This window comes from Mustela nivalis (genome assembly GCF_964662115.1).
Source record: "Mustela nivalis genome assembly, chromosome: 12".
NCBI lineage: Eukaryota > Metazoa > Chordata > Mammalia > Carnivora > Mustelidae > Mustela > Mustela nivalis.
The window spans coordinates 21,632,360-21,656,629 of record NC_139031.1 but is presented as its reverse complement, the minus strand read 5'-3'; the positions used below and the strand labels follow the sequence as shown (position 1 = coordinate 21,656,629).

Here is a 24,270-nt window from a genome sequence, read left to right as displayed (position 1 = left end):
TAAATGTAAATAAGTATGGTGCATCTGGATGTCTCAGTTGGTTAAGTGGCTGCCTTCAGCTCAGGTCATGATTCCAGGGTCCTAGGATCGAGCCCCAGTCTGGCTCCCTGCTCAGTGAGGAGTCTGCTACTCCTGGTGCCGCTCCCTCTGCACCCCGCCCCCACGCTCATTCTTGCACACGTGTGCGCTCTCTCTCAAATAAGTAAATAAAATCTTTAAAAAAAATTTTTTTTCATGTAAATAGCCATGTGTAGCTAGTAGCTACTGTAACAACTGCACAGATACAGAACATTTCCATCATTGCAGAAAGTTATATTGGCTAGCATCGATCTAAAGGCTGTAGCAAACATACTGTGCTCCTCTGGCAAGTTGGGCCCCCTCTGCACAGGGAAGGACAACGCTGCTCATACACAGCCTGGCTTTGCTGAAAACAAAAAGAAAACACTACCATGTGACAGCAGTAATCCACAACCAGTAAACAGTTGGGAAAAGGGTTGCAAGAAGAACTCGCCTATTTTTGTGCACGGCAGAGTCCTGGGCAGGGAGACCTGAGACAAGGGCCAGTGGAGACACCTAGACCCGCTTCCTCGTCTCTTTATATGTATTACCCAGGCCGTACACGTTTCCACCCAGATGCCTTACATATGCACATTTCTCCTCTTGGCTACAGGCATCTTGAGGTGAGGCGCTTTAATGATTTATTGTGACCCCCCAAAAGGATCAAATATCCAGAGCCTGGTGGGTCACGAGCTTGAAAGAAGCCATGACTGTTGGATAAATTCCGGATTTCACAACGAAAACATGGCTGCTTCTGAAATAGGAACAGAGAGGTGTACACTGTGCTCTCAGTTCGAGAATACCCAGAGTGGTTGACAGTTACAGTTCTCTGCCCCAGATGGGTCCCTTCCCAGCCCTTTCCTAGCACTGAAGCTTGTCCTCCTCCGCGACACCCTTCACAGTTCCTGGCTAAAATCCAAAACCCTTCGAGAAGAGCTGTCAGAGGGAAGTGGCAGCTTTTCTGACTCCCCTTTCTGGTCCATCCAGGGAAATATGTTGATCACAGTAACTTTAGGGGCCACAGAGAGTATTTAGTGCCCCTCCCTTAGCGGCTGGAACAGTAAGCGTGCGGTGACTTCACTACTGTTACTGCTGCGGCTGCTATTAAACACTCAGACTGAACGGGAAGGAAGCTAATCTTCAGAGGGTTGGCTTTTAGCTCCTCTGGGTCACAGTCTTAGGATCTGGTCCAGGAAGCCTCCATTTAGAGGGAGCAGCGTGAGACCCAGTCCCTGAGAATCCCTGCCTCGGAAGGCCTCTGTTCCTGTTAAAGCACACTGTGTCCCTCAGGTGTGCGAGAGAAACAAAACTGAGGTCCAGTTCTCCGCAGCGACCAGGTCTTTCCTGTCACTCATCAGACAGAGCCCCCACAGCTGGAGGGGCTTCTCATTATCAGGATTCTTGGGTGCCTTTGTCTCCAGTAAAAACGCTGACTGGTGGATACCTCCAGAAGGACCAGGACTGTCTCTTGAAAGTGTCAGTGTGATGGTTAGATTGTTCTCCTTGCCGAGTCTGCTCGTCCAGACGGGGTGTATCGTCTCCCATAGACCGTTATAAACGAGGGTGGCCTCAGGCATTCATCATCGGTACGCCAAAAATTGCTAATCTAGACTTTGCTGCTTGAAGAGTTAAGGATCACAGAAAGGAAGAGCCTCTACAGTGAAATGACAGGCCCCTACACACTGGTCTCTATTCTTAGTATTCATCTGTGCCATGGCCGTATCCTTCTGAGGTAGCTTTTCGGTGCTTTCCATATTAAAAGCTGAGTGCCTCCAGACTTGGCTCCCCAGGGCCCCAGAGGGAATTAGCACACCTTGTCAAGCCAGGCTGGTGTACCTTCACAACTCCTGAGTCGGACTGTGTCCGGTCCCCTCGGCTGGGGGAATTGGGTGAGCCAGGGACATTCTGGGCAAAAGACTCAGACCAGAGCTTCAGGGCAGAGGTTCCCAGGAAGGTGTCAGCCACTTGGCAGACGGACAGACCAGTCTCCTCTCCGTCCCCAGTGTCATGAGGGCCAAGTTACATGTGTCCTTATCTCATTCTCCTTCCCTTTAGGTCCCCACATCTTTCTGAGTCTTTGTATTCGAAAGACAGATTCTGGTCTTAGATGATTCCAGCAGAATCTTGGTGCCTGTCATTGCAGGTAATAATCTGTAAAGGGAATTTTTTTTTTTTTTTTTTTTTGGGCATACCAAATCCAGAGCCATAACTGGTCAGCTTTAATTGGAGTCATTTCTATTTAATATGTGGATGGAAAAGTAGGTTTTAACTGAGCATGTGAAAAGGGGATTGATCACTGTTTACACAAAGAACCCAGAATATCACGACAGGAAAAGCTTTTCAGAGTGAAGTCTTTAAGGTTCTTGGGGACAGTGGACTTTCCTCTTTTTATTTATGCTTCCATTAGGATTTTGAAGGAATGTCAGTGCACTGTTATTAACTCTGATAGCTTGTACGTCGCAGCCAGTCTGGTTTGGGGCCCTCTGGCTCTCAGGTTACCTGTGTAAATCCAGGGATTCACTTCCCAGCTCTACCATTTGCTTAATAAAGAGCAAATGTGCAGAACCCAGCAGCAGCAGCAGCAGCAGCCCAGCAGAGCCGTAATCTGAACAGGATAAACATGCTTCCTTTTTGTATGATGCTCTCTCCCCATCCTCCTGCCAAGAGCAGGATATCAAATGAAGGGGAGGTTGTGGTTGGAGTCAGCAAAGTGAATGTCTAAGTGGCACCTGCTCCATTCAACAGATCTGCTTTCCCGGGGCCTCCCACTGCACATCTGCTCCTGACAAAGCCTCTTTTCTCCTCCTGTTGGTCAGACTGAGAGCAAAGACCCAGCAAGGAGACATATTGGTTTTGCTTTGTCAGTACAATTGCCTGTGACATTATAATCACACCAAATCTTCATTATTAGAAAGGCCCCAATTTAGAGATTTTCTGAGGCTAAATGGTGTTTTCAGAGTGAAATTGATAAACACATCTTTTCCGTTCTAAAGCTGGCAATTGGATCTGAAAATCACTGATGGGGTCTAAATCTGGAAACCGAGACACTACTCTGAGTGAGACCAGCCGTGCTATCAGATCGGCTCCCGAAGCCGGCGGCCGACCACTCTGCGGGTTTGGCCTGGCCCGGCCTCTCTGTCCTGCTCACAGTCCTATACTGCAGAGGCCGCTGCATTGTTCTCCAGTGCTGGTGGAGTTCCTCACCTGGGGTCCTGGGGTGGGGGTGGGGGGTTAAAATGAGTTGATGGGGTAGAGCCGCAAAGGGGAAAAGACCCCCATGATATAAATAAGGGAAATGTGAGGAAAACATATTTTAGGTGATGGCAAAGCATCCAGTTTCAGATTGAGTTTCCAGTTAACAAAGGCAACTCTTAGTGTGTTCTGTGGCATGTGCCCGGCTGAGGCATGTTTGACCTGCGGAGGTGGCTCACCGGAAGCTCGGGAAAGGTTTGAGAGCCGCGCTGTTTAGTTAAAGCCGAGGGAAAGTTTGAGCTCCTCGGTCCTGCCGGCCACATTTCATGGGCTCTGCAGCCCGCATGCTGACCAGCGCACGCGTAGAACATGGCCGTCTTCACAGCGAGTTCTGCTGGATAGCACGGCGTCAGAGATTAGTCTTTTGAAATGGTTTCTGGACTGCTTTAGCCAGCCTTGGAGTTTCTATTTCAGCTTTGTTGGAAGGGAAAAAGGGAATTCGGAATTTGCCTGGATGTTTTTGGAACAACTCCTTCCAGCCATATTACTTAGATTGTGATCTTTGTTTTCCCACCTTAAAAAAATTGTTTTCCTCCAAGAATCTCACGTCCTCACATACACCCAAAATAATAGTAATGAATTATAACCATGAGAAAGGACTTGAATTTTAGGAAGATCGACTTTCAGCTGGTCTGCTCCCTGGTCTTCCCTCCTTAAGCTTTCACGGCCCTGATGTTTGGAGAGGTTTCTAGCTAACAAGAGGACATGTGAATGCTCAAGGGCCAAGGGTGTGTACACAGATTCTTCATTTCGTGTACAAAGTGGAGTGCAGACAGCACCCGGGCGTGGACCCCTGAGCTGGTGGTACCCTCCATTTTTAGCAACTCTCGGGACCAAGGGCAGGATCTTGAATCTTGCTTCCTCCATTTGTCTGCCTCTGGTAGCCACTGTGTGGTAGCTCTGACTCCAGAGAGGAAACCTATGTGAAATAACAAAACCACCTCAAATTTAGACCTTGTTCTTTTTCTCCAGAACTTAAATCATGTAAATATATAACACTCCTTATTCTCATAGCAGCCCCACGAGACAGAGTTGTTGTCTGTTTTATAAATGTAAATATAGTCAACTCTCAGTTGCCACATCCAGATAATCTGTCATGCAGATTAGTCATGACACATTTTAGAACCTTAGAGGGTTTCTCTCCACAGTCCAATGTAAGCCTGGACCATCTCCTCCACCCTCCACCCAGCTGCTGGGGACTTAAGGAATATAAATTTGTTTTCATATTAGCTTAAGGAAGACATTATTAGGAAAGTAAGTCTGCTACAAGAAAAGCACATCATAAATTCTAGTTTAGAGGGGAGATATCAGAGAAATGGCGGACCCTCCCTTCGGCTCAAGTGAGAGCTGACTGTACAACCTCCTTGTTTGCTAGCATGGTTACTGAAGGGTTTGTAAAACCCTCAATGGGAGGTTGTCAGGATGGCTGTGTACCCTGGGCACTAGGGTATACAGGGAGGCAGTGTCCTGTGGCCACCCTTCCGCACCACGTTCCAGGGGACCATCTGGCTCTGTGCTTCTTGAAAGTTTTGTGTTGGGGCACCCGGGGGGCTCAGTCAGTTAGGCATCTGCCTTTGGCTCAGGTCATGATGCTGGAGTCCTGGGATGGAGTCCCACATCGAACTCCTTGCTCAGCGAAGAGCCTGGTTCTCCCTCTGCCTACCGCTCCCCCTGCTCGTGCGCTCTCTCTCTCTCTCTCTCTCTCACAAATAAATAAAATCTTAAAAAAAAAAAAAAAGAAAGAAAGAAAAGAGAGAAAGAAAGTTAGTTCTGTGTTGTCAGACTCTTTGTGGCTGGCCAGATGCCATGGGGGCTCTTCTCTGGAGAAAGAAGGTAGCGGCCACAGAATAGGGTTCCAGAGGTGCGGTGTCCAACAAGGATGGCAGAGCCCTCCGCTCTCCACTCCATCCTCCAGCCACCGAATGGTCTTAGCCGTTGATTTTGTGCAGAGATAACACATGGAGATTCCTCTAGTGTTGTCATTCCTTCTGCCGTTCTGGCAGAAGCTGAAATTCTTTTGTAAAGAACTTGTCTCCATTATCAATTTGTTTATGCTAAATATAGTCCAGGTAGGAAAGGCAGGATAAACAGTTGAACAAAATGAAGTTTATTGAGATAGATTTCTTTCTATGGCTATCAAACCCCATAACTATTTATTTCTACTTTCCACTTTGCTGTCATTAGGTGTCTCACTGCTAAAAGCCAAGTAATTCTGCTCTTTATGTGCTCTTAGAGTTTTTTAGTGTGTGTTTGTTTTCTAAGTGGTACTCTACAGATTGTGCTAAAGGTGAGGGGTTGAAAATAGTAGACCATCTTTGGAAGCTTTTCTGGCTCAATCTATCCCTATTCAGTTAAAAGAAGTGAGGGTGGCAAGAGGAGGGTTCCTTGAGAGAGAGGCTAGATTCTCTCCTTTTGTGCCTATTTGAAATTTTCCCTAATTAAAATAAAACTGAAAATAACAACAGAAAAATAAATAAATCTCCATTCCTAACTCTGGGTAACTCCTGATTGGCTCTTACATTCATTTCTACACCAGATTTTGGCAAACTCGGCATGCTGACTTTCCCCTGAGGTTTCTATCCTCTTGGCTCTGCTTTCTATTTTTTTTTTTTAATTTTTTAAGTTAAATTAAATTTAAATTCAGTTAACTAACATAGAGGTAGAGTTCATTGATTCGTCAGTAGTATAGAACACCCAGTGCTTTAAAAAAGGGGGAGGGGCGCCTGGGTGGCTCAGTGGGTTAAGCCTCTGCCTTCGGCTCAGGTCATGATCTCAGGGTCCTGGGATTGAGCCCCGCATCAGGCTCTCTGCTCAGCAGGGAGCCTGCTTCCTCCTCTCTCTCTGCCTGCCTCTGCCTGCTTGTCATCTCTCTCTGTCAAATAAATAAAATTAAAAAAAAAAAAAAAAAACAGTGCTCATTATATCAGGTGCCCTCCTTAATGCCCATCACCCAATTCTTCCATCTCCCCACCCTCTTCTTCTTTCTGCTTAAAATTATCAACACCTTTGGGACACCTGGCTGGCTCAGTCAGTGGAGCATGTGACTCGATCTCTGGGTTATTTCAAGCCCCATACTGGGTGTAGAGATTACTTAAAATCCTAAAAAAAAAAAAAAAAAATCGACACTTTACATATTGCTCATACCCTGTCCACTAGTGCACAGACTCTAGGGACCTTGAGTGTCCCCATTCTTCCCAGAGATTTCTTCTGGGTTTTACTAGGCATCTCCTGTCCTTCTCCGTATAGTCAGGTCAGATGTCCTCCTGAGCATACAAATGTTCCACAAACTTTAGTTGAACACTTTCCTCCCCTGCCGTTTTCAGTTTAAAGCCCTACTGGGCAGATCAGCACATCTCGAACGAAGTCAGCTTGTTCTGCCCTACGTTGGGAGCTCAGCCTGCAGGTTAGTAGCCCACAGTGGTTCAAAAGTACAAAACCCTGACTTCATTAGTGTTCCTGGACACTCCAGGAGTTTCAAAAGGAAACTGTAAAATTGTACCTCCAAAATGTTTTGAAATATACTTACTAATAAAGTAAAAGTAAATTTATTTATTTATTTAAAGATTTTATTTATTTATTTGACAGAGAGAAATTACAAGTACACTGAGAGGCAGGCAGAGAGAGAGAAGGAAGCAGGCTCCCTGCTGAGCAGAGAGCCCGATGCGGGACTCGATCCCAGGACCCTGAGATCATGACCTGAGCCGAAGGCAGCGGCTTAACCCACTGAGCCACCCAGGCGCCCCAAAAGTTAATTTATTTTTAACATTTAGCTTATGGGATGAGGGCAAGAGGAATTTCCTGGTGGTCTGAAAAATCAGGCAAAGGAAAGAATTTCTGCCATGAAAGTTAGCACAGAAAGTGGTTTTTTTCCAAGCGAGGGGTGACATTATCAGCCAGAAGGGAGAAAAACTTGTATGCCAAGAAGTGCCTCTTACACCAAGGTACCTGTAAGGCTGCTATCAGCTTCATGAGAATACTCAGTACACCAGGTGTAATACATATTTTAATCCATAAATCCCTCAAATGCACCCAAAAGCCATGGACTTAGAAAACACGGAAAAGAAAGATTAAATGTCCCAGAAGCAGCTAAAATAACAGAAACAGAAAGACTGGGAGAGAAATACTTTTTCTCTGTTTCCTCCTTGTCTTAGTATCAGGAAGGTTCCCTGGATCACCTTTTCATTTGATACTGACATTCATTCTTTCCATCACCTTCCCCTTTTTGCCCCGTGACTGTCCTCTTCCATCTACCTGGTCCTCATATGTTATTCTCGACCTCTTTATCTGCCACTCACCTACTCAACTAGCTTCTTTCCTGATTTCCTGTGATGTTCTCCCATCTCTATACCAGTACATACCTAATGCCTATTTTTCTTCATATAATAGTGGCTTGCCTTAGACAGCAGCCACTGGTGTAAATTCTTTTTCAAGCCTGCAAATAAGACTTCAAAGGACTTCTGTCTTTAAAGGACTCCTGCCGGGGCGCCTGGGTGGCTCAGTGGGTTAAGCCGCTGCCTTCGGCTCAGGTCATGATCCCAGGGTCCTGGGATCGAGCCCCGCATCGGGCTCTCTGCTCAGCGGGGAGTCTGCTTCCTCCTCTCTCTCTCTACCTGCTTCTCCGATCGCCGTCTGTCAAATAAATAAAATCTTAAAAAAAATAAAAAAAATAAAGGACTCCTGCCTATCACCCCTTGAAAACCTGAAGATAATGCTTGATGGCCCTTTAAAAACTGCAGACCTTACTTAGGTAATATAATTCATGGCTTTATTTCTTACTTATTAATTCCTATCCTTTCCAGGTACGGTCTTCTGGTTCCCCATTTAAGCTAGCATTTTTGCTGATACCCGTAGCTAGCTTTCACATCCATTAACTACAGAAGGCGTTATACTGTAAATTTTTACTTTGGGTTTAAGAATTCTTTCTCTTCAGGCACCTGGGTGATGCATTCGGTTGGGCATCAGATTCTTGGTTGTGGTCTCAGGGTCATGGGATTGAGCCCCATGTCGGGCTCCAAGCTCAGGTGAGGAGTCTGCTTGGGACTCCCTCTCCCTGGGTCCTCCCCAGAGCACACACTGTCTCCCTCTCTAAAATAAGTCAATATATCTTTTTAAAAAATTCTTTCTCTCTCACCAAATGTTGTACTTATTTGATAAATTTCTTTGTTTAGCTCTTTTTCTCTCACAACCATCAATATTTTCCCCCCAGCTCAAGATATTTCCATGACCAACTTGGAAGGCCTTTGGGCTGAAAGATTCAGTTTCAGCAAACAACAATTCCCAAAGGTTTCCCAGACTGTGAGGGCAAATGAAAGGCCCATTCTTCCTGTTCTGCTCTATCTTGTCGCGGGGTGGGGGGTGGGGGCAGAGCAGTCTGGTTCTGGGTGACCGTGGCTGGGCCGGTAACTCTGTGCTCTGCGACGCTTGCGCCTATGTTGGTATTATCTGGAGGGGCTGAGAAATTTATCAGAGTGATGACATCATATCCTCCTGCCCCTGATCGCATATGTAACATTCCAACCATTGATCAGTGGTTGTGCCTGGATTATTTATTTACCCGCACAGTGAGTTGGCGGCTAGTCCATAGATGGCCTCGTGCAGCCGCAGTGCCAGTTCTGCCTGTCGCTGCATTTCAGACAGGAAGCTTCCCACCAGTCCATCTGCCCTGATTTCAGGGCTTTTATCTCTAATCTTTACATCTTTGAAGGCCTTTGGCGAATGATGTGCTTCCTGGCAGGAACAGATCGCTGCAGAAAGAAGATCTGTGCTGTCACTGCTTTCATTTCTCTTTCGTGAGAGCTTCAGTCAGACGCCTGGGACCCCACTAGTCTTCATCAAACCTCTTATTCAGAGTCATCTTTGAAAAGGAGCTGACATTTATGGTACACCTACTGTGTGCCAGGCACGGTGCCACACTGCGCCTAAGTCAGCGCGTCTAGCCCCCTGCAGCCCTGTGAGATTAGCAGCCACCGTTCTACATTTGAGGAAAGCGAGGTTCACAAGCCGTTCAGTGGCAGAGCCAAGAGTCACGTGTGGTCTCTGACTGGCAAGCCTTTCATGGAAATGAAACAGCCTATTTTACCCTCACACACAATGCGCCTGAACTACCTTACAGTGTTCGGCTCTGCTGCCTTGAGAGTCTTGTGAAAATCCCAGTGCCCCAGGGAGCAGAGTGAAAAGTCCCAAGTCTGTGGAGGCCAAGGCTGATAGGAATGTGACCAAGTTTCTGAAAATGACGAGGAACACGATCTATAGTCCTACTTAATTATTAAGCATCTACTATGTTCAAGCTGTTCAGTATTTAAAGACACAGTCCTTCCAGAATCTAAGCAAGCGGATTATACATAGAACAGCCCTAACTACTTGGAAACAGGTTAGCACACAGCTGGTGCCAAATGGTGGAGGGAGTAAAATCCCAGGAAGGAAAAAAACCTGGTGGGCTGTTCTATCCAGGGTGACTCCAGGAAATGACGGTTGATGTGGACGTTGTTGGAAGGACGGGACTCACGTTGGGAGGGCATGCTGCTAGGCAGAGGGGTCGTCCAGAGACCGGAATGCGGCAGTGAAGGTACACTAAGGAGACAGGCACAGTTGTAATGAAGAGAGGATAGAGAGTGTGGGAAAGGCTGCTGTAATCCTTCAGACCAGTAGCTATTTGGACTTTACTTTTTCCGTAGTAGACAGCCATCAAAAGTTGGGGGTTTTTTGGTGGGATGGCATGGCCGTTGCCAAACGATATTTCAAGATTTAGCTAACTCTGATATACAGATGTATTCATCAAATCACAGAGTGCTAAAAGAGTTAATCTTTTTTTTTTTTTTAAGATTTTATTTATTTATTTGATAGAGAGAGACAGTGAGAGTGGGAACACAAGCAGGGGGAGTGGGAAAGGGAGAAGCAGGCTTCCCTCCAAGCAGGGAGCTCAATATGGGGCTCGATCCCAGGACTCTGGGATCATGACCTGAGCCGAAGGCAGATGCTTAATGACTGAGCCACCTAGGTGCCCCTAAAAGAGTTAGTCTTGAGGAAAGTACATGAATTCCCCTAAGTAAATAAATCGCATATATGCACATCCACACATCCACATGTATGTGTGTTCCATTATACAGTAGGTAAGCGATGAAACTCATTACCTCGGGAGAGGTCAGAAATAGAGTAGATCAGCTCATGAATGATAAATTCAGAGTGTGCTAGGCTGTGACCCTGACCTTTAGAGTTACTCTCATTGGCGCCCATGGTCTACCACAAAGCCTCCCCTAGTGCCGCCATCAGAGACAGACCACTATAAACCTCATGGCCTCCTGTTCTGCAGAAGACAAAGCCAAGACCCTTAACATGAGCACATGGTCACTTATATTAGAAGACAGGACCAGGCTTATGAGGTGATGGCCTTATCTGCCACCCATGTAATATGATTTAAGGGGCTTAAAAACAAATATCTGTCCAAAAGTATATTCCCCTGTCATGCCTTAATCTTAATTCCCACCACTAGAGGTAGATTATTTTGAATCTTGAAAGGAATTGGGCTGAGCAGACCAGTTTGGAGTCCCCCCATTATTGTACCTTGGAAATTTTAAAGTTTTAAAATCTCCTCTTAAGAATTCACCTCTTTGGTATTCATCCTTGCATTTTGAGAAATGCAGTACATTTGGCACAACAGCAAAAAGATCGGAAAGCCAAGGTGTGAGTCGTTCAAGTGCTGGTTAATCAAAATCAAGCACCTCCAGTTCTTTCTGTAGTTCATAAGCGTGATGGTGAGGGGCTCACGCTGTTGGGTGCCATGTGCATCCCTCAGACCTTGTTACAACGGCAGCACATGGCCCAGTTGACATGAAAAAAACATAAGGCACCTTCATACAAATGGAATACTTGGCAGCCACTAAAAAAAATAAAATAAAATAAATCCACTCTCTTCATACTTGTAAGTAAAGATCCCGAGAAAGCGAGGGGCAGAAGAGTGTATGTGTGTCTGTGTCTCTTCCCCATTTGAACAATGCATTGTTCAAGATACACAGACACACATACACACATTTTCAAATGCACAGTCTCAGCTGAACTACAGGCCAGCCAAGAAACTGGCTACAGTGGTTACCTCTGCGAGGGAGACTGACTGTTTTCAACTCTCTACCTTCTTGGTACCTTTTTTACTATGCCCTCTGTGTGTTACCTATTTTTCAAAATGAAGTCTCTGTTAAAATCGAGATTCTCCTGAAAGGGGGAAATGTAAGACACAGACAATCACTTTGTGTGAAATGATGGCCCTGGTGAGATGAGCAGGTCCCTCAAAGAACGGACCTTGTGTGGGGGTCTCCTTGGAGCACTCTTAGAAGGCTGGCCGCCTCCAAGGTCAGACTCCCTGCCTCTCCTCCCCGAGAAGGTCATCTGACTTGAATGGAGGCCTTTGAAGGGTGCTGGCTAGGAAGCGTGTGAGCTGTATCAGAGCCAGCCTCCTCCAAGACTGTCCTGATACCCATCGTGTCATGTGGAGGTTTGAGAAGATCCCTCTGGCAACAGTGGGACAAGGGCTGAAGCTGGGAGATTACTAAGGGAGATAAAACATAGTCCTGGCGGGGCACCTGAGTGGTTCAGTCGGGTTGAGCGTCTGACTCGTGATTTCACCTCAAGTCATGATCTCAGGGTTGTGGGGTCGAGCCCCCGTCAGGCTCTGTGCTGGGCATGGGGTCTGCTTAATCTTCTCTCCCTCTGCCCTTCTGTCCCATGCACACGTGCCCCTCTCTCTTTCTCTCACTAAAATAAAAAAAATAAAATAATTTTTTTAAACGCAGCCCTGACAAGAGATGATAGGATTCTGCGCAGGGAGGCAGCAGAAACAAGTGGCTGAATTCCAGGTTTATATGTGAAGGGGAAGTTGACAGGATTTGCTGATACTTGGCTTGTGAAGCCAAAGATGACTGCAAAGTTTTCAGCCTAAGCAATTGGAGGGATGTAATTGTTGCTTTCTGCCCTGGGGGAACACTGGGAGGAGTGTGTTTGACCTTGTGTTTTGAGTATGTGATACCCAGGCAGGAGAGGAATGAGCAGGGTCGGGTCTCGTCTTTTATTGGGAAATGGGGTCCCGGAGCCAGCAGTTCCTCCAGGGATTTTTGTCTGACTGCTGTCGGACAAGGAAGTCCTTGTGCTGGGACCTGTGGCTCCCGAGGCACCTTTGGCCTCTTCCCAGTTTGGCCAGTTCCGTAAACCTTGCCTGGAGGCCTGAGGGGAGAGGCAGCAATGAGCCCAAAGAGGGTAGTCCTCCACTTTCCAGGTTCCCGCTGGCCTGTTGTTCCCCCGTCAGGGCGGTTGGGTGCGTGGAAAGACTCCCCGATCGAGAGCCTGGATGCGTGGCTTTGCCACAATTCAGTCATCTTGGGGCAAAGACCACTCAGCAGTCTCTCTTGCTCTGTGTTCGATATATATATAAACTTTTTTTATCTGTCTACTTTTGAGTTTAAAGAAAAAGAAAGGGATTTACTAAACTGAATGAATGCTAAGGTTTCTTAATGGCTTTGAAATACGGGAGTCCTAGAGATTGGGGTATTTTAAATCTTCAGGACTTTCTACTATGTGCCTTTAGGATAAGTCCATGGCTCTGCCAGAGGAACTTGCCTATCATTTGTGACAGGGAGGACCACCTGCCCTGCCTGCTCTCTAGGGTCTGAGCAAAAACCGGATGAGAGGCAGTGGGTCTAAGAGGGCTTTGAAAAGTGCTGCACAAAGCCAAGAGACTTACTGCTAGGACTGTCTGTACAGGGTCTCTCTCGGAAAAACAAAAAAGAACGTCACATTCTCTTTAAGAATGTGAAGAGCTTCCTGTTGCTTAATCAATCGAAATGACCCAGAATACAAACTGAGATTAACATACGCCTTCTAGATTGGGGCTAATCAGGGCCGGGCTGAGCAGATGCAGGGACAATCCCAGCCTGATTACTGTACCTCAGCGTTTAATCATCTCTCCTCCAAGGGCAGCCGCAGACTTAGTACACCGGCTTGCTGGCTGCCCGCCCCTCCCCCAGCCCCTCCACGGAAGGGAAGGCCACTGGGTCAGAGCTGCTGAGACGATTTAATCTAATCCCATGCCAAAATGGCTGTGTGAGAGAGGGGGAGAGAGAGATTCCGAAATTCTAAAATCTCCATAGTAGGATAGTAATGTGCTGATTTTAGGTGGAAATAAACTGAAATCACGTGTAGAAAACAATGGCATTAGGATTTCGAGGCATTTGGGGTTATGAAATGACCTGGTATATGGAATTTTGCCCTCCGTAAAGCTTTTCAGAGATGCAGTTGCTGTCAGCCTTCACTCTCGGGACAGCTTTGTGTAGGCAGTCACTTCATCACCCGGTCGTAGAGGCCAGATTTATTCCATCCCTGATCCTGAGGTGAAATACAGAAGATGAAATCTTTTTTTTTTTTTAAGATTTTATTTATTTATTTGACAGAGACAGAGCACAAACAGGTGGAGCTGCAGGCAGAGGGAGAAGCAGCCCCCCGCTGAGCAGGGAGCCTGTCCTGGGGCTCTATCCCAGGACCCTGGGATAATGACCTGAGCAGAGGCTTAACCAACTCAGCCACCCAGGCACCCCCAGAAGATGAAATCTTTAAAAGTGGTTTTTTTGGGGGGCGCCTGGGTGGCTCAGTGGGTTAAAGCTTCTGCCTTCGGCTCAGGTCATGATCCCAGAGTCCTGGGATCTAGCCCCGCATCGAGCTCTCTGCTTGGTGGCAAGCCTGCTTCCTCCTCTCTCCCTCTCTGCCTGCCTCTCTGCCTACTTGTGATCTCTGTCTGTCAAATAAATTAAAAAATCTTAAAAAAAAAAAAAAAGTGTTTTTCTTTGGATAAGTCCTGAGTGTAGTCCTTTTTACTCGACCGTTCTCTGGACTGGGAGTTCCTGCTCTGAAACTGTCTCGTCACCCTAAGACTGGGCCACCTCAATCACTCTATCTCTAGGAGGGACAGCTCAGAAGGCAGGTTTCATCCATGAGTGCAGAAACCATTTATCGAGCCCCTGCTGATTGCTGAGGACTCAAAGGTGGAGACTCCATCCCTCAAGGACTTGACAGTCCTCCCGAGGACAAAACAGGCAAACGGTGTTGGTGGCCACGACCACTGCCTCCATGGAGGCCAGTGCAGAGTGCTCTGGACCCCCAGAGAAGAGAGACTTGGGCCAAGGAAGGAGGGACTGCCACTGACTGTGACTGCAGAAGGATGACTAGGAGCCCATTCAAGGAATGAGTCCCGGCCCATCATTCCAGGCAGAAGTCGTGGTCATGCACAGGTCACGAGGACTCGGCCAGGTCCTTCACCTGATTGGAGTGTAAAGCAGGTGGCGATTTGCAGTCACTAGGCTGACCTGAACGACAGGGGCTGACATGAGGGTTTAAATCCTGCAAGGAGATTTGGACCTGATACCCCATGGGCCACTGAAGACTTGTAAAAGAAGGCAACAGGATCAGTTTGTTCAGAAGATTGTTCTGGTTACAGCAGTGGCAGCCAATAGATATTTCTGCATTTGCCCCTTTCTCCATTTTATCCTGCAGCAAATCTTCCATGATATCAAAACTTGTAACAACAGTGTTGGATGTGACTCCGCATCATAGGAAACGAGAACATACCTTAACCAGAGATGAAACTAGACAATTCTTTAAGTCTCTACCCACACCCTCCCCCGCAGCCCCCTAGCGCAGGATGGTGGTTCACCTTGAGGAGGTCTCCTTGCTCACAGCGGTCCCTGTGTTTATCAGGGGTGCAGCTTGTTCCCCAAGTTGGGAGCTTTGCTTCTAGTTTAGTTGCCGTTTGCCAGCGTGTGGCTTCTTTGCAGGAGGACACAGGTGTCCGGGCTCTGCAGGGGGCCTTCTGCGTGGCTTCATGAGTTTTGACTTGCCTCTGGTGACCAGAAGAGAGGACGAAAGCAAAGGTGACCGTGAATACGCTGGGGCAGTGGACAGGGCCGTGTAGTCCTCACTCACACTGAGGCCTTGCCTGGGGTTTATAGGCTGGGGACCAGGGCCCGGGCTCACAGTGCTGAGGCCAGGAAGAGACTCCCTTGGCCTGCTGTCCTTCCGGCGCATCTTGTACCTCACGCTATGGGAAGCAACGTGAACCAGAGCCACGTTTGGCCCTGAAGTAGCCCTCTGTCAAACAGGAAGGCCTAGCCACATGGGTTTGCTGGCCCTGCCAGTGGATGAACACCTGTGCCCGTGTTCCCTGAACACCCAGCACCCAGGGAAGGCTGCTGTCCATATTGCCTGGGGCAGGGGTGGTGCTAGCCTCCAACACAAGGGACAACAGAACCTGCTTTTTTGTAATGCTCTTTTTTTGTAAAAGAGCATTTTCTTCTTTGGTTCTTGTTTGTTTGCATTAGAAAATATTCCGATAAAACATCTTTTTAAAATTAGATTTTATTTTCCACAAAGTGATATATGGCTTTAAATGTCAAAGAGGACTAAAGGGCCTTTTAAAAAAAAAAAAAGATTATACCCTAGAGGCAACACTTTCTGCTTGCTCTTTCTGGTGTGTATCTTTATTGCTCTAAAAGTATTAAATCGTTATTTCTTGAGTGGTGACATTATTGCAGTTTCTTGATAACCCACTTGTATGTTTATATTATTATAACTTACATTAAAAACTGTCCACTGCTGGGGGGGTGGGAGGTTGGGGTACCAGGTGGTGGGTATTGATTGCATGGAGCACTGGGTGTGGTGAAAAAATAATGAATACTGTTATGCTGAAAATAAGTAAATTTAATTAAAAAAAAAAACTGTCCACTGCTAAGCCAAGTATATTATCACTGTTACTATTTGCTTTTTCCCTTCTGTGTTTTAGATCATAGACACTGCTTCTGCCCGCTTCTGGAAAACCCCTCTCAGTACTTGTCCCGGTGTGGTTGTGCCAGTGTCCCCTCTCTGCGCTCTCGGACCCATTGCAGAATTCCGGTCCGGGGCCCTCAGCCCCACTGCTCTTCCCGTGGGCTCTCGGTCTCCTTCATTCCCACGCTGCCTCTTTCGTGGTCTTCCCTCTTGCTGTGGAGCTCACCCTTCAGCGCTCCCTGAGAAAGCGTGTGCGGGTGGCCAGTTTTCCCACCCCATCCAGGTCTGAAGATGCCTTTCTTCTCCTGTCACACTCAGTTGGGAGGGGTGTCATTTCATGGGCTTGGGAACAGAGCTGGCCGGAAAGTACTTCTCAGACACTTAAAGGCGTCTGCTTTGATGCCTTCTTGAAGGAAACTGCTCCCAGCTTCCAGGCTTGCTTTTGAGAAGCCCCACAATATTCCAACTCCCACTTCTTTGTACAGGGCCTTTTTTTTTTTTTTTTTTTCTTTCTGGACTCTTTCAGGATCTTTGCTTTATCCCCAGTGTTCTGAAATTTTGCAAAGATGTGTGTTAGTGTCTTGATCTTTTGTCATCTTGTCTCCTGGGCATCTAACAATGTGTCTGATAATTCCCTACCTTTGGAGTATTTTTGGTTTTGTGTTTACTGTCTCTGGAATTCTGTTTTATCAGCGGTTGGACCTCTTCCGTCTCATACTTTTCTCTCCTTTCCATCTTTGAATCCTACTCTCTGAGAAATTTCCATGACTTTATCTTCTGCTTTCATTGGATTGTATTTCATCATTAGATTTTTTTACTTTAAAGTTTTTCTCATACTCCGTTTTAAGAAAAGCATCCCATTTTTATGATACAAATCTCTTCTCTGAGGATATCAGGGTTCTGGGGCTTTCATTTTCTTCTCCCACCCCCACCATTGTCTGCAACCTTGTGTCAGGGAGCGCAGGCCACAGCTGGGCCATCTGTAGGCCTCAGGGTAAGCACTGACACAGCAGGCTGGAGTTTTCAGTGTCTTCCCCCCCCCCCCCCCCGTTTCCCCACCCAACAGGTATCACTGGGGTCTTTTCCAGGCTCTCCAGGTCAGCTTCCCGGAACAGTGGATGAACTTCAGATGTCCTGTCAACGAAGGGCAGGGTTTCTGGGTGTTGGGATTGGTGCAGTACAGTTGAATACACATGCTTAACCAATTCCTGTTTCCAGCCTCGTCAGGTTCTGCTTAGTGAGGCCTATGTCCAGCGCCCTCCATGGGCGCAGGACTTGCTACTTCCATTTCTCTGATAAGTCAGAACCACTTTACATCTTCCAAAAACCTGTTGACATCCCTCATTTATATCCTTCTTCCCACTAAATTGCAGTTTCAGTTTTAAGAGGAAGAGGAGCTTGATAAGAGGCATTTATTCTGCCTCATTTAACGCAAATCCTATTTTTTCTTTAGTATGTCATATAGAACTATCAACTTTTCTTTCTTAGGAAGGACTGCCCTTTTCTGAGACTATGTGCTTCTTCCTCCCTTTGTGTGAAACCATCCTTTCTATGTGAAATAATAGTGGTATTAGGAAACAGTTGGGTCTTTTTAAGTTGACCCCAAAATGTATTTTTAAATTTTACTGGTCTGTGAATCTAACATCAAGAAAACAATGCCCTAGGCTTTTTTTTTTTTTTTTTTTGAGAGTGGTGGGAGGGCAGAGGGAGAGGAAGAGAGAGAATCTTAAGCAGGTCCAGGGTGAACAATTCACACCCGACGTGGGACTCAGTCTCATGACCCTGACTGAGATCACAACCCGAGCCGAAATCAGGAGTCAGGAGTCGAACGCTTAACTGACCCAGCCACCCAGGAGTCCCCCCACCCCTTTTTTTAATAAGCAAACACTAAAGGGAGAGGCAGTGGCCAAGAAAACAGGACGGATTGAGGGAGGTGTTTTTTCAAGCTGAGAGAAACTTGAGCATAGGCAGGCAGAAGACTGAAGAAGTCCGTAGCAGAACATCAAAGAAAATTAATGGCAGCCTTTCCCAGTGGAAGGAGGCGGTCGGGAGGGCTGGGCTGGGGAAGAGGGTTCACACTTGACCAGCCTTGCTTCCTAAAATGAGAGGCAGGCAGGCTCATCTCCCGGCAAGTTGGAGAGGCCCTGCTCTGGGTCCCATTTCCACAGTTTCTTCGCATTTTCTTTCCTGACAGTCCATTTTAAGAATGACAGTGGTAAGAGGAGGGATATATTTGTGCTTGGACAGTGGTGGGCGATTACACGAGGCTGACCAGCGGTACCCTGAAGGGCTGGGGCTGGTTGCCCTGTCCAGGCAGCATCTGGGAAGCTGAGCCCGATCCCCACCAACCATCTCCCCTTTGTCTCCCCAGGACTGGTCCAGATCCCCGTGAGCATGTACCAGACTGTGGTAACCAGCCTCGCCCAGGGCAATGGGCCGGTGCAGGTGGCCATGGCCCCTGTTACCACCCGGATATCGGACAGCACAGTCACCATGGACGGCCAGGCTGTGGAGGTGGTGACGTTGGAACAGTGACATGCAGCCATACCGTGGCATCGTTTTCTAGTCTACTTCAAAATTTTTTACACGTTTGCAGAGGTGCAATCAAGTGGAATTAAGTCTCTCGACTTCGGAAGAAAAGTTTTGTTAACCTTTTTTTTAAAAAGGAAGAAAGGCAGTGGGTTTTGGAATTGCGTTTTTTAAAGCACCACTCTTGATTTCTGGGATTGGTGGAATAAGATACTGTGTTGTCAATTTCACCATCCCGAAAAAGCCAAATTGTGGCAGGACTTCTTTCTGCAGAAACGTGTGTATACTTACGTGTGTGTATGTGTGAGTGTGAATATATGTATATGTGTACATATGGATATACACATTTACATATATATAAAGTATATATATGTATGTATGTATGTATGTATGTATATGTATATATATACATATATATATATGTATATGAAACCCGCATGGAATTATCTGTATGAAATCAAGGTGAGCTGTGGAAAAAAATAATTCACCCAGTTTAGTGGGTGTAGGGTACGTGGCCAGACACAGTCACCCGGTTTTTGTTCATACCAGGGTCATGCGTTGAGCTACTGACAAACTCAGGCGGAGGTGACCATGCCCTTCACCAAAGCTGCCTCCCAGTGGCCACCCAGAACTCTCCCTGCTGGACTCACCTGAGGAAGGAGGTTCCAGAATGGGGTGGGGTCCAGAAATTGTGTTTGCAAGGTCCAAGGGCCTCGTGGCCTGGCAGCTGAGATGCTCCTTGGGCTGGCCCAGGTGCTGACCTTGCCACAGGCAGGTGAATGTCCTTAAAGCTCCAGGCAGGGACAGGAGGGATTTCTCCAGCCTCGCATCTCCTCCCCTTCCCAGGAAGCCTTCTTGATCTCATGACTATTAAAATGTTGCTTTGGTTTTAAGGTCAGTCCTGAATTGGTCATGTATATGAACTGAAGGTAACAGAAGTATTAAGGGTTTGAGGAGCACGTGCGCGTGAAGTGTGCTTGTGGGCGTGTGCTTGGAGGGGAGAGAGTGCGAGGGGGAGGGGAGGGGTTGGAAGGGGAAAGGAAGGAGGGAGAGAAAAATCTTCAAAAACCAGGGCACACCAACGGGAGCAATTTTTTTCCTTTCCAGTAACTTTCTGTAGCTTAACAGAGGAGACCGGAGGTGACAGGAGCCCCCACGTTGAGGAAGGTTGCTCTTCATCCCGTGGGGCCTTGGAAGAGAAAGGGACCTGGGTGTTTCCAGCAGCCCTGAGGCAGGTCCTATCTCAGAAGGGATGCTGCAGTTTTCCCAGGTGCGGCCCGCTGGGCCAGGTCCCCGCAGCTGCCTCCTCGAAGGTGTTGACCGGTCTGGGTATTCTCAGTAACTGTTAAATTCTGTGATTTCTCAGCTGCAAGTCCTGAGTCTCCAGTGGCTAAATTCACCTGACTTCTCGACAGGCCAAATCTCTGCTCCTTGAGTACAGGGACAACTCTTCCCCTCCTCCCGGGCCCCCACGTGTGATAGTGTATTTAATGTGTTTTTTTTAATGCGACATTAAAAGATCCTTCACATCTTGCTCAGCCTTTGAGAAAAGTTTCAGATTCTTGTATTTGCTTGTTTTATATAAAACTATCTAATGTTCTTTGTATGTTTTTTTCTGTACGTAATAGGGGGAGGGAAGGGAAATTTACATATGAACAGTCCTAGTTCTACAACTTGTTATTTTTTTAATTATTATTTTTTATCGTCATTGTGAAGCTGTTCAGGGCTTTAAAGTCCGTGTTCCTTTGTGGTGAAATAACCTCCTAATAGTTTGAGAAATTGCCAAGAAGAAGAAGAAGAAGAAGAAGAAGAAGAAGAAGAAGAAAAGCAAAACCCAAGTAGCAGAGCATGGATTCTGTGTTGTTTTCCATTCTGTCTATTACTGCCTCATTCAATAAATAGTTTAAAATGTGGCAACAGGAAGTGGAACTGTTCATCTCTGTAGGAGTACTTGGCCCCTTGGAACTCCTGTGGGGTGGCTTGTTCTGCTTTTGAAAGGTGCTCGTACTCAACCGAGGTGGTCTTTGAATGGTGCCTGTGATGTGGTGGAGCCCTGTGGCCAGTGCCCACCTCTGGAGCAGTGCCACTGAATTTGTTTTATAAAAGGCTGTCCTGGGGGTGCAGAGCCAGGTGGGGGCTGCAGTCTAGTTCGAAAAGTTCTAACAGTGGTTTGACCGCTCTGCTCTGGAGTTCTTTCTTTAAGGGTTCATTGCATTCCACATTAAAACTCAGCTTGGGCGATGGCGCCTGTCCTTCGGGGCTCCCTCCACGAAAGTGGTGTTCGCTCTCGTAGTGGATTATCCTTCTCGAAGCAGAAGCTTCACACCATTAATTGTCTCCTAGCGTTCTCAGTCCTTGGCTCACTTCTTTAATGCAATAAGTGCCTTCTTTCCAGGGTATACCTCCTGCCACACCCCCGGTTGTAGGCCCCTTGTAAACCACCCCCACCAGTGCACATCTGTGTCCGTGCCCACTCTGTACCTCAGCCTGGAACGATGCCCTCCAGCCCTTTCTTTGTCACTGGAGACCTGGGTTGGTTTCCTGGTGATGGTGAGTGAGATAGTTCAATGGAGAAGACCAAGGTGTTTTCCTTCATGACGTCAGCGGCTCCATAAAGCTAGCACTACTTCTCCCCGTTCTTGAACAAATGACACACTGTTGCCTATCTTCACTAGAGGGTGGACAGAAAGAGGATCAGTCGCAGCCAAAGCAACCCAACGTCCCTGCTGTTGGCTACCCAGGGACAGCTGGAGCCAATGGACCTCCTTACGGGGCCAGCCTCTCTCCAGCGGTACCTCCCCAGAGTATTCTGTCGGCCTGGCAAGACCCAGTGGCGGCCTTGTCCCCAGGCATGTGTGGAGAACTTTCCTTGGTGGGGCTCACGGAGACCTTTGTTTCCTTTACTGCCTGAGTCCCCGCTGGCAGCTGCTTCAGGGACCCGGGAGGTAAAATCACTAAGTGAAGGGTAAGTGGCCCGGGTGGGAGAAGAGGGGAGGCGTGGGAGCGGGTGGAGTGGAGAGAATCCGCCTAAAAGGAGCAGCCTCTCCTGCCACCAGCAGATTGCCACCAAGTGGGAGGCAATATGGGCCCTAGAGGCCCATCTTCATAATTTTCCAGAGAGGATGAGGGGTCCAGTCTCCTGATTTCAACAACAGATCAAAAAATCCTTTACATACTCTGCAGGCAAACAAACACCTGTCGACCAGATCTGGCCCATGGGTCCGTTTTGTTTAACCTGGTGCTAGCCTGCCCTGTGTCAGACGAATACAGCCCAACAGGTGCCCGTGGGCAACAAGATGGGAGGAAACGTTTGAACAGAGGTGCTGCAGCCCCGGTGGCAGGTGCCATCTGGACAGAGTGCGGTAGCAGAACGAGTTCTGTCATCTTTTGTCTCCTTCAGGGCCCTCTGCCTTAAGTCATTTATCATCCAGGCTGCAGAAAAAGAGCCAGGGCTCACAGAAATCGAGACTGGGCTAGGCATTCTTGGCTCTAAGTCTGCAGCTGAGAAGTTACTGGCGATGCTGGTGACCACTGGAGTTGTCTGAACTCAGAGCAGTGAGGAGAAGCAGAAGGGCAGGGAAGATCAGGGCTGCTCGTGCACCCTGGACCTCACTCGGACCCAAGCCAGGCTCATCTGCAGCCACTTGGCACATGGAAAAGGGCCTCCTCTGTAATGCGTAATGCACCGGAAGCCTCCACTCCGAGTGTGGCTGGCTTGGTACCCAGCCGTGGTGGGTCCCTTTAGTGTCAGCACCAAAACTAAAGCTTAATTAGTCAGACGGAGGCTGCGTGGGGTGGGGGAGAAGAGCCCACATCCCCTCTCATCCCCACCTCAGTAGGCTCTGGGTCAGGTCATGAGCCCAAGCCAGCCTGTGACGTCAGCACGGCTCACGCCCAGATGTCAGAGGCAAGGACGCCCACTGGCACACTCCCACCTAGCCTCTACTGTTTGCTCCAGGTCGGCAGCTCTCCGAGAAGATCCCCTCAGGATGGCAGAGGCAGCACAGAGGGAGAGAGAGGACTTAAGGTCTCTGGAACAGCTGGACAGGGTAGGTATTCCCACCCGCCATTTCATTCCCAAGGCTGCTGGGCCCCTGAGTCCCCAACTCATTCTGAATTTGAGGTTCTCTTTCCTGAAAACAGCTAGGCTGTTAGCAAACATTTGTGAACTATTGGTGTCTTGGGAGTGTATTTCTACAAAGGTCTGGCAGGGAGGGGAAATGAACAGGGATAATATCCATCAGCAGAGGGAGAACCAGGCTCCCCTGAGAACCCGGGACTTAACCCAGGGCGACCTTGGGAGGCAAGGACAAGCCTGCATCCCAAGACCATGTCTCCAGCCCTGTCTTGAGGCTTTCCTGGCTCTTGTTGAAAACTATGACTTGTCTGCAATTAAGAGTGTTTGTGTGGTACTCATCATAATAGTTAAAACTCATACAGCCCTTACAATGCGCCATGTTCTGTTCTAGAGAATTACCTATAGATCCACTTAATCTTTGCAAAGTACTGTTACTGTCCCCACTTCACAGATGGGCAAACAGGCACAAAGAGGTTAAGTTTAAAGTAGCTTATTTAATATTTGGGAGAAAAGGCTAGAAGCAATCCCCCCAAATCTAAGGCTCTTGTAATTAAAACTGTTTGTTTGACTGCAATTAATTGGTTTCAACTCAGATTTCTTCTGAATGTGTCTACCTTTAAGAAACTAGCTTGAGCGGGGCACCTGGGTGCTCAGTGTTCCGATCCCAGGCTCCTGGGATCCAGCCCCGCATCAGGCTCTCTGCTCAGCAGGGAGCCTGTTTCCCCTCCTCTGTCTCTACCTGCCTCTCTGCCTACTTGTGATCTCTCTCTCTCTCTCTCTGGAGAATAAATAAATAAAATCTTAAAAAAGAAAAGAAAAGAAACTAGCGTTAGAACTAACAGTAACTGAACAGCCGCTCGGCACAGGACATCATGCAAAATGCTGTACGCCTTGATTTCTCATCCTCTCCACAACCCTGTACGGGGGTCGGATTCCGTTTCATAGGTGTGGAAACTGAAACTTGGCAACTTCACAAGGTAAATGCGGAACTAGCAAACGGGTCCCTGGGGTCAGACTCCGCTATGTCTGTCTCTAGAAGTTCTGGTCTTCGTGCCAACCATTCAAGTGTCAGGGCAGGTGTCAGAAAACAAGCGGCACATCTAGATTCTGGTCTTTTAAGAAACCTCCAGGTGAGTCCCGAGCTTAGCCCACAAGCAGCCCTCAGCCATCAAGGTCTTCTCACGGTGCCATGGTCCTCCTGCAGGCCCAACACCGCGGAGCTTCCTGCGGCAGCTGGCCCTTTTCCTCACGCATGCGCACACAGGCGAAGGCGCCGGGATGGAACTACAGCTCTCAAAACCTCTCACCCAATGAGTGACCTTAGTTTCCAGCAGTTCCTTAGTCAGAAAACTCAAGGAACCCGAAACATCCATTCCCATATTCTCATTACTCAAAAATTTTCTGCAAAAAGCCAGTGTTAACATTATTAAATAATTAGATGTTGATATTAAGAAAAATCTGGCCCATGAGAGCCTGCCAAGGGTGAAGGGCAGTGAAGATGTTGGGCCTAACACATTCTTGGGCACTAGTAGTTACATTATGTTGTTGGTAAAAAC

General features: G+C 47.6%; 1 protein-coding gene across 12 annotated transcripts in view; it reads left to right on the top strand.

The window, feature by feature from the left end:
• Positions 1–20,549, top strand: part of NRF1 (nuclear respiratory factor 1) — a 146,434-nt gene extending 125,885 nt beyond the window's left edge. For 6 of the 12 annotated variants that reach the window (XM_082694032.1, XM_082694037.1, XM_082694035.1 and 3 more), the window contains 2 exons: positions 15,120–15,215; positions 18,479–20,549. In XM_082694032.1, coding sequence (XP_082550158.1) covers positions 15,120–15,215; positions 18,479–18,642 — 260 coding nt within the window. In that variant the 3' untranslated portion in view covers positions 18,643–20,549. Of the gene's footprint in view, positions 1–2,112; positions 2,201–15,119; positions 15,216–18,478 lie in introns of those variants that run through there. The other 6 variants (XR_014301478.1, XR_014301479.1, XM_082694031.1 and 3 more) reach the window with 4 other exon arrangements.
• Positions 20,550–24,270: the final 3,721 nt, after the last annotated feature.